Source organism: Alosa pseudoharengus, unplaced genomic scaffold (genome assembly GCF_046254945.1).
Source record: "Alosa pseudoharengus isolate Yale_2024_CS ecotype anadromous, Long Island Sound unplaced genomic scaffold, YU_APseudo_1.1 YU_APseudo_1.1_scf_15, whole genome shotgun sequence".
In the NCBI taxonomy this organism is placed as follows: Eukaryota; Metazoa; Chordata; class Actinopteri; order Clupeiformes; family Clupeidae; genus Alosa; species Alosa pseudoharengus.
Window position 1 is genome coordinate 19,232,228 of NW_027468620.1, and position 10,000 is coordinate 19,242,227.

The 10,000-nt window shown below is 45.2% G+C and overlaps 1 protein-coding gene across 2 annotated transcripts in view; it reads left to right on the plus strand.

The window, feature by feature from the left end:
• Positions 1–10,000, plus strand: part of LOC143123790 (neurexin-1a-like) — a 262,633-nt gene that overhangs the window by 47,608 nt on the left and 205,025 nt on the right. Inside the window, exon 4 of one of the 2 annotated variants that reach the window (XM_076285072.1) lies at positions 1,559–1,571. The exons of the other annotated variant lie outside the window; for it this stretch is intronic. Coding sequence (XP_076141187.1) covers positions 1,559–1,571 — 13 coding nt within the window. The remainder of the gene's footprint in view (positions 1–1,558; positions 1,572–10,000) is intronic. 2 annotated transcript variants of the gene reach the window in all.

Sequence of the window (10,000 nt, forward strand, 5' to 3'; positions counted from 1 at the left end):
TCTTTCTGTTTCTTGCTCCCCCTTTTTTCACTCCTTCGTTCTCATCCCATCCATCTCTCTGTCGGCTGCTGTTTCCACCCTCCCTTGTCTCTTTTCGCATCAGATCGCAGGCATTCTGTTTTTGAATAAAATATACTGGCCTGCCCAGGGACAGCATGTTCTAAAGATAGTCAACAGCCTGCATGAACTCTCCTCTCCTCTCCTCTTTCTGAGCCCTTGCGAGAGGGGTGCTTTGAGTAGATGGCCGGTTTGGCAGCAGACATCCTCTCTCCATCCCTTTTGAATGGCAGACCCAGGCTCCTCTCCTTTCTAGTCTCCCTGACCAGGGCTCACAAGGAAAGCCTTAAGGCTCCCACATCTCCTGATTGATTTGGTGTCTTGTCAGACTGGATGGTTTTTCTTCTCCCCTGTCGCTTTAGATCAGGGAACGTGTGTAGTGTTGGAGGTGGGTTTCCTATGGACAGGTCTTGGACCATGAGCGGTTCACCAACCTTGCCACGGGCACCGGTCAGAGTGCACCACTCACTACCGTAGCGGAGGACTGGCTCTGCACATCCCTTTGGTGATGATCCGATCATGCCGTGGGCCCGCCAAGAGCAACTCTCTGCTGCTCTCTGTCTGTAGCTGGGCTAGTAGCCGTCTCACTTTGGCATGATTGGCAGGCTAATGGGTCTGCTCTCATAGGTCTGACAGGCTCCCAGCATGGCTCCCTGCCAGTGGCTATGTGTGTTCAAGAGAGCGGAAATGGACGTGGACAGGCATTCCGACACGCTTGCCAGTCGCTTTATTACAACGTACACATGTTCCTGTTAAAATAGCTTCTTAACAACGTGATTGTGGTGTTGTGTTGTGGATTGGTGTGTTGAGGAGGTACTTGCTGTTATGTGATATTTATTGAGGAGTGGTTGTTCTGTCCACATTCACTGTGTGCCCTGATACAGTACAGTATATATAAGTATACGTATAAGTATAAGTATATACGGAACTCCCCCTATTACCGTCGGTCCTGTATTTCCGCCGTCTTGCGTGTATGTGTCACTTAATATCCATTTCTATACAAACCAAGACGGCGGATTCCTAAAGAAACGCAACCACCCACACCATAGGTGTATTTCAACTATGTACCAAAAATGACATTTTACCGTCACTCGAAGAGCTGTAAACAGTGTTGTAAGGCTGCGTGTACACATCTGCTTGGAGCTCCAGTGGAATTTTAATTTCATGACGAGAATTCTCGGTCTAACCGTTCATGTGCCGTTGAAACGGCGTAAATAGGCGACCCATCTGGCCAGCACTATAACTCCGAGCATGGTAAACAAAATCGGATATTTCAGGCAGTAAATGCACCAAACCAGATTTTGTTCAAATCGACACACCTATGGCTACTGAAAAATGTAAGGTTAATTTAGCAAATGTTAAAAAATCGATCCCGTGAGGGAAATTTGGTCTCTGCATTTAACCCACTCTGTGAATTAGTGAAACACACTCAGCACACAGTGAGGTGAAACACACACTAATCCCGGCGCAGTGAGCTGCCTGCAACAACAGCGGCGCTCAGGGAGCAGTGAGGGGTTAGGTGCCTTACTCAGGAGCACTTCAGCTGTGCCTACTGGTCGGGGTTCGAACCGGCAACCCTCCGGTTACAAGTCCGAAGCGCTAACCAGTAGGCCACGGCTGCCCCTATCATACTGGTTTTCAAGCAATGCATTCAAACTGTCACTCTATTCAAAATCCTAGAATATTGAAATTTAGCATGAGTCTTAAGACATATTTGATTTCCACAGGATTTCTCTGGTTATGACAACTTTTAGTTGGAGACCTTGTGAAATATTAGCATATGTTCAAAAAGGCCAAAGCTTAACTCACAGGGATGCTTTTTGAATATACTAGTCTAGAGGTATGAATGAGACTCTTTGAGTCTGGTGTTTTCTTGAGAGAGGTTATTTAATATGGGGCTAAATTTGTTATTTCATGGTACCTCAGCCATTCCAGCCCAAGTGTGGAATCCATCTCATCCTGGCGTTCCTCGTGTTTTCACAGATACCAAATTGCAACTGCTGTACGTGTTGATGTCTCTGCCTTTGATGTATTAAAAACGCACCCAATGGATTAACATTTACTCGATTAGCCACCCTCTGCTTTTAGGCAAATGTTGCCAAAAAAATAGAATAGAATAAAATAAAAAAACATGAATGTAGGAGCATTCAAGTCATCAGCATCACACACACATGCTCCAAGCTGGTCACGTCATCCTTCATGTTCGTCACCTCTCTTCCTCTCACACACACCACTCCCCAGCTCCCAGTCTTTCCTGTAGATGTGGATCCAGTAAAGCAGTGATAATTAGACTATCACCATTCATGGATTTCCATGCGACAGAATGGAGAGCAGGGACAGGGGGAAGGGTAACTGCACCCAGACTTCAAAAGGAAGCGCGCTCACTCACTCACTATTCCAGCGCACAGCGCGTCTCTTCCTCAAAGTCTGGGCGCGTCTTTCATACAGCCAGTAATTTGTCTTGGAAGATTGGCTGCTCCCAAGAATGAGTGCAAGGAGTGACTTACTGCAGTTCTTAGCCTAATTTACTTTGGAGGAGAAAAGCAGAATGACAGAATAACCCTCCTTTTTCATTTCTTTTTTTTTATTATTATTGTAGTCTGCCTTTCATTTGGCAAATTATTTTTAAAGCACAAAGTAGCTAAAAAAACTAATCAAGACCATAGCATCCATTTGAAAAGAGCCTGCTGTCTGTGTTTATATTGGTTGGCTACCACACTGTGGTACAGTGAGAGACCTTAAAGTGAGTCCTCCAAACCTTGAAAAGGTTCCTAATAATTAAGGCGCATGTGTGCTTGTGTTTTTGCATGTTTACATTTTCATGTCTTGTGGGCATATGGAATCATGGAAGCCTAGGATTGTGAAGGTCCTGGAAGACCTTGAGATGGGGAATTGGGTTATTAACATGTCAGCCCTTTAATAGGAACCCTTGGGAAAATTAATATCCTCTAAACATGTTTGCGCCAGGGGTTGCTCACCTAATGAAAGGCTCACCCTGTGAAGCCTACCTGACACACACATGCACACACACACGCACACGTACACGCACACACAACACACACGCACACACACTCAAAATACACACACATACTGTATGCACACACACAAACACGCAAAAACCCATACACACACGCACATTCTCAAAATCCACTCAGACTGACACACACACACACACACACACACACACACACACACACACACATACACATATTCATCTAGGAAACCGTGAAACAGAAACAGCTCTGCACCATATTGCATGTGACATCTCACAATAACACGCTGGATGTTTTGTTGTTGCCTGGCGGATGCAACAAAGCACATCACACGATCACGCTTTGTTTGAGGCTGAGCGGATGTGGTAGTTCTCAGTTGCACCGTGCAGCTCTCCCCTGAAATAAACAAAGCCCTACCTGACAGAGCCAGGCTGCAGAGGAGGCTCACCATGGCTCGTCCCAAATGCCAACAGTCCCCCTTCTCAGCTGTGGCTCGCATTCCCCAGTGGCATCATGACATAGAGTGAAGGGAGTTAGATTTTATGTCTCTCTCTCTGGCTGTCTCTCTCTCTCTCTCTCTTTTCCTCCTTTTCTCTTTTCATATCCCTGTCTCTCTCTGCCCCCCTCCCTCTGTGTCGCTCGCTCTCCCTGTCTCTCCCTCTCTCTTTCCCTCTCTCTCTGTCTCCCTATCTCTCTCCCTCTCTCTTTCCCTCTCTCTCTGTCTCCCTATCTCTCTCTCTCTCTCTCTCTCTCACTCTCTCTCAGCCACTCTGTGGAAACTCAATCCGTGCAGTCGGGCAGAGCTCCCCATCGACCGCCACTCTCCACATGAGTGTCTTTTACACTCCGTCTGCCACAGCTTGAATAGTGGGTTGTCAGCACACCCCAATTAGCACTCTCGGGCATGCAATATCCCTCCTTCCCCAGTCTCCCACAGCCTACCTCACTTGTCCTCTCTCTCTCTCTCTCTGTCTCTCTCTCTCTCTCCCCTTCTCTCACCCCTCTCTCTACCCTTGTCACTCTCTTTCTCTCTGTCTCAGGTTTTGTGTGCCGCTCTTCCCACCTCTCCTCTTCTCTCCATATCTCTGTTTTTTTTCTCCTAACTTGTATCTGATCTAAATATAGACTGTTTCCCCCCTTCCTTCTGTGAGCAGCAGCCAGTTTTGGCGGAGCCATTAGGCTGTTATTGCCAACAGACGCCTCAGATGGGTTCCTCGCCGGGTTCGCTCACCGACTGAATTTTTGGAACTTCTTGCTGCCACGCCTGTCAGCAACAGCCCTCCTCCCAGTTGATGGGCCCCCTTTGTGCCGTTAGCAGTTAGCGTTAGCGCGAGCGGTTGCTATAGAAACTAGGCTCTGATCATTACTGACCCATATTAATTTTGCTAGCGCTAGATCGCTGTTCATTTTGACTCCACATGTCTGGAGTATGTCATAGGGTAAGCAGATAATAAATAGGCTGATAGGCACAGACTGGAGACATGATACACTTATGTATTGCATGGAAGTGCTGCCATGTGAACAGATGCCACTGTGGTTGTGGCTCAATAAACCATGGTGGATGACGGCCTACCCTGGTGACACTGCTAACCAGGAACATTACAACAGCAGGACAGGGACTAGTGTCATGTTTGAAAAGTGGCAGAATGTAGGTTTTGTGACAGTACCTTCAATAGTGAATCAAAAAACATAAAACATCATGTTTTATTGCAGCTAAGACTCCAGTGAACTGATGTCAAAAAATATTTCACACCCGTTCAAAATACTGTTCCTGGTTTATACAGTATGTGCAATATTGTAAGTGAATGTTAACTGTTAGGCCATAAGTTAAGTAAAACATTCTAACATTATAGTAATAGTTCACATTAACTGTACTGTGTTTGCAGTGGTGTAGTCTAGTTAGCTGTAGTGGGTGTACTGTAATGTAGTATAGTTAGCTGTCGTGGGCATACTGTAATGTGATCAACCCCAAATGTAAATACCTACCTGCTAAGTGGGTATACTGCGTAGTCCTGCGCATTACATAAACTACACCACTGTGTGTTTGTATATAAGCGTTACATTTAAAAGGCAGATCGATTAAATATTGTCAATATATATTTTAATATTTCAATTTTATATAGTAAATTGAAGAAGAATTGCAAAGACTGTAGCTTTCCTAAGTTTTGGATCAGGCTGTTTGATCTTTGGGCTCAGGAAGGCACGTCAATTAGAGAGTGGTAAAATGTGTGATGACAAGCTTCTCTGGGTAGTTTTTCAAACTGAGAATCCAGATTCTGCCAGCCTCACCGAAATTAGACCCCATCTACACTCTACACGTAGGAAAAATGCATATATTTTCATGCGACTTGGCCTTTCATTTACACAAAAACGTAGGTTTTATCAGTGAAAACGATTATTTCTTAAAATTCCGGCCAAAGTGGAGATTTGGGAAATCTCCGGGTACACGTTAGCATGAAAACAGGGGTGAACAGCATTTTTGCATTGTGAGGTGATGTTCCCTTGCTTGTTTGAAATATCTGATTGGTCACCTGTTTACTCAGAAGCGACACCCTTCTCCAGCTATTTTTATCATCTGTGTGAAACAGAATTATTTTTTAAAACGAATAGGAAAACGAGGGGAAAATATCAGTTTTTCAGTATACCCTATGTACAGTATAAACATGGTCTGAATCAATCGGATTGGCTGATTAAACCAATATAGCCAATCAATCAAAATATAATTTCTTCTCAAAGTAATGTGCTGAGGTCTGATCTGATACGTCGCAGAGAACAAAACATTGCCCCCCCCCCCCCCCCCCATACACACACACACACACTTGTAGTCACGCTGTCAATCAAACCCCTTAGAAAGCAATCTGGAAAACAGAGGCAGACACTTATAATAAATGGCAAACTTAAACAATAATAAATAATCCATAATTTGGATTATGTCCATAATCAATAGTAAATAGTTCCTATGCAGAGAGTGCCCCTAGAAGGCCCTGACGGTCTGCCACTGGAAAAGATTACAGAGCTAGTTATTACAGAGCTAGGCCCAGCTGGAGCAAATGGGAAAAGGAAGTGAGAGAGTAAGTTAGTAAGTGGGAAACAGGCTGAGAGAAAGAGAGAGAGGGGGGGGGGATGTTGTCAAGAGAGGGCCCTGCTGAAAATGACATTTAGTAACTTGTGAAGGGATGAACAATGAGACAAATGAAACACCCAGACTGAATGGGAGCTGTCAACATTGTCAGAGATTTTTTCTCCCTTTGGTCCGTCTGCCTTTGGACTCAATTTTCAGATGTCTGGTGAATGAGAGCTACATTAAGCAAAAGGGGAGAGCAGTGATTGCACCGCGGCTGCCCTGACAAGCACTCAGCCTCCAAGAGATTTGGTGCTGTTAAGGGCGTTTGTTTAATAAGACACTTCAAAGGGAGCGCTGTACAAACAATGCTCCGCTAAGCCATTCCTTTAACGCCACTGAGCACCGCTAGGATCCAGAGTATCGGACTCAAATATTACAGTCTCGTCATCGTATCTACAGTATCAACTCTGCATCAGTCTATGCCTGACCGACGTGCTTTTAGGTGATTTGCTGATCTCCCATAGAGAACGCCGTTGGCATTTGCTTGGCATTTTAGTGGGCTGCGGTCAGGTCAGGGCATCGATGGCATCTGGGTGGCTGTGTGTGTGTGTGTCTGTGTGTGCGTGTCTGTGTGTGTGTGTGTGCGTGTGTGTGTGCGTGTGTGTGTGCGTCTGTGTGTGTGTGTGTGTGTGTGTGTGTGTGTGTGTGTGTGTGTGTGTGTGTGTGTGTGTGTGTGTGTGTGTGTTTGTGTTCTTCTGTGTATTCCTGTGTCAGGCTGGCGGAGTGAGGGTACAGCTGCGTTGTAGCCACCACAGGTGCAAACACTTGTGCACAGTGCCCCTGTGACATCACAGCTCCAAGACTGCGGGTGTCGTCTGTATTGGCTATTAGCAGGAAGCTCTTTTTGAGTGTGCTCGTGTTTCCTTTGAATGCTTGTCATTTTTATTTGCACATGCACTACACAAGTGTATCACTCAAGTTTACAAACACAAATGTATCACGTTATTGCGACATCTACTCAAGTAATACCAGCAATAACGTACATTTCATGTTCTATTTTTTTGGACGCAATATAGAATGACACAGGGTACAATGTGCAATTTTTGTACACATAGCCTAGGGACTTAACACTTGGTTGTCTCGGATTTACTCAAATGGCAAACATTACAGACAAAGAAAAGCTATGAATTGTGCTTGTTTGTAAAGCTGTTTTGTGAAAACAGATATTAGGAAGTACTTTTTTGTTTCTCTGGCACAGTCCCCTGGTATTGTCCCTGTTCTATTAGACACCTCTTGTATGCTGTTTAACAGCTCCCCTGCTGTGAGCGGGGCGAGATGAATCTCATTGTTGCTGGAGAGAATTGGCTGGGTGGGGAGAAGAAGGTTGTTTTACAAGTACTGTGTTACTGCATTGAATACTCTCCGTTAATAGACTGTGGACAACAGGGGACCAAGGTCTTTCATTTTACTGTGCTGTGTACACACTCTGGAGTCCATTTTCCAGATACTATGGAGCAAAGCTGAACATCCCCTCTGAACAAACAGAGATAGCAGCCCATTTCAAAGCTGGAAATATATGAGCCAAAATGGACATGTTAGCATATTGTACAGGTACTTCATCTGCAGTGATCATGTTTAGACATGAGCAATGTGTTCAAATATTAATCTAAATCACACAGTCACAGTCTATTTCCATATTAACACTAGTCTTTTTCCATATTAACACTACTAAATATTCTAAATAGATATTGTGCTTTTTGTAGGCGAGGTATAAAGGACTTGATGTAATATGCACTTTTACATTTCCATGAAGATCATTTCTTAAATCAATACTTCACCAGTCAGAAGTCAGTATTCTGTCTACAGGCACAGGGGTAGAAATGGTCTGTCAATCTGTTGACAAAAGGAAATGGAAAATAGCATAAAGTGATTACAATTTTATGTGTGTATGCATCCAGGGCTTAAGTATTATGCTTGCAGAGAAGGTTTTCATTTACATAGAAATAAGGCATGTAGTCATGCCCAGAACAGTGGCCCTTAGTTAATGGTGGCTGAGCTCCTATAAAAAGCTTAGCGGCAACACCAGGGAAATGCTGACCTTGTCATCTCCTCTGGCACGTCAACGGCATCTCACTGAGGAAGGGCCCAACACTGAATTAATCTAGACCCTAAACAAACGCCCAGCGAACTACTGAAGGGGGGTAGAAATAAAAGACGGAAAATAAAAATGAGAGAGATAAAGAGAGAGAGAGAGAGAGAGGGAGAGAAACAACCCAAAGGTGTGTCATCCTCTCCCTTTTTGCCCCTTTTTCTTCTTTTTTTGCACTCTCCTACTTTTGCCTCTCTCCTCTCTCTCTTGCCGCCCTGGTGTCAGTCGCACCTTGTCAGGGAGGGTTTATTGCCCACCGGCGTTCGGCATAACGAGCCGCGTGACAAGGCACCTGCGGCTGAGGACTTGTCCTCCACTAGAGGTGCCTGAGGGCCGGTGTCAAATTGATGTACCAGTCAGCCGCACTCTCACACCCACACCCACACCCACACCTCCTCTTCCTTGCATCACTCCGCACCATGCCAGGGCAGAAGGCGGAGAGAGGGGGAGCTGAGGGCCAGAGCAGCCAAGCATCCACCTCATCCACCCTCAAGCACCTTCGATATCTGCGGAGGACGGAGAGAAGCGAACGTCGCTGACAGACACATAAACAAAAAGCAGACCCCCACAAACACACGTCTGTGTCAGACTTAACACACAAAGAATGTGAAGATGTATGGAGCTACGGAGATATAACAACAACAACACATTACATTTTTTATAGCACTTTTCACGACACTCAAAGCACTTCACAGTGAAGAAGGAACCTCATTACCCATGACCATATACTGTATATAGAGATATACATATATAGGGATGCCACATTGCATTTGCACCTCACTGTGTACAAACACATGCGTCTGTGAAGATTTGCACAGACAGCTGACATGCACAGGAACACACACGTGTCCACACACACACACACACACACACACACACACACACACACACACTCCGCTCACCCACACATGCGCGTCTCAGGGTGCACACAGTGCAGGTGTGTTCAAAATAAACACCTTGGCTCTGGCACCGGACTCCTGTGTGATTTTTGCCTGCAGCTCTGTCTTCCGATGTTAAGCCTCTCATTAAGAACACGCCGATTCCCCTTGAACGCGCTGCGCTGGCGGCCATCATTTTTAATTAGTTTACTCAGCCATCCCCCTGACTTCCGACTGTCCTCGCACAACACTTCGCCTCAAAGTTTGCACCACCTTTTTACTTGAGTGTGTGTGTGTGTGTGTGTGTGTTGGGGGCGGAGGGATTGTGTAACACTCACACATCTTGTCTCCTCTTCCACTGAGATGCTCTCTGTTGCAATGTGCTGCTGTGTCAAACTGTGATTATTTAAGTCCATCCAAGGAATCTCATAAACTATTGACTTAATTTACTCAGCTACATTTGTTTGGTTTGTTATGCTATTACATACAAATCAGGCAAATCATGGGCAGTCTGCATCATACAAATTAACTCTACTTCCCTGTTATGAGAGCACTTGTCCCATTCCCTCTCTCTCACCTTCAGCTTGACTAAACGAGCGCTGCTGTAATTAGCCTGCTAATAATCTAATCACATTTCTGAAGCAGACAAGGCAGGTCCGAGATCTCATGAACCTTGTGCCAGTGAAGCCTATTAAGTTAATCAAAAGTAAGCACAATTTTATACCCCCCCTCCCCCCAATCGTCCCTCCTTTTAAAACGGCCTGTGCGTGCCGAAAAGCATTCTATAGTGATGGCTTACTCTGCGCAGAGTCGTTTTTTCCATTAACCTCCCTCAACCTCAGCCCGGCGCATACAGTGC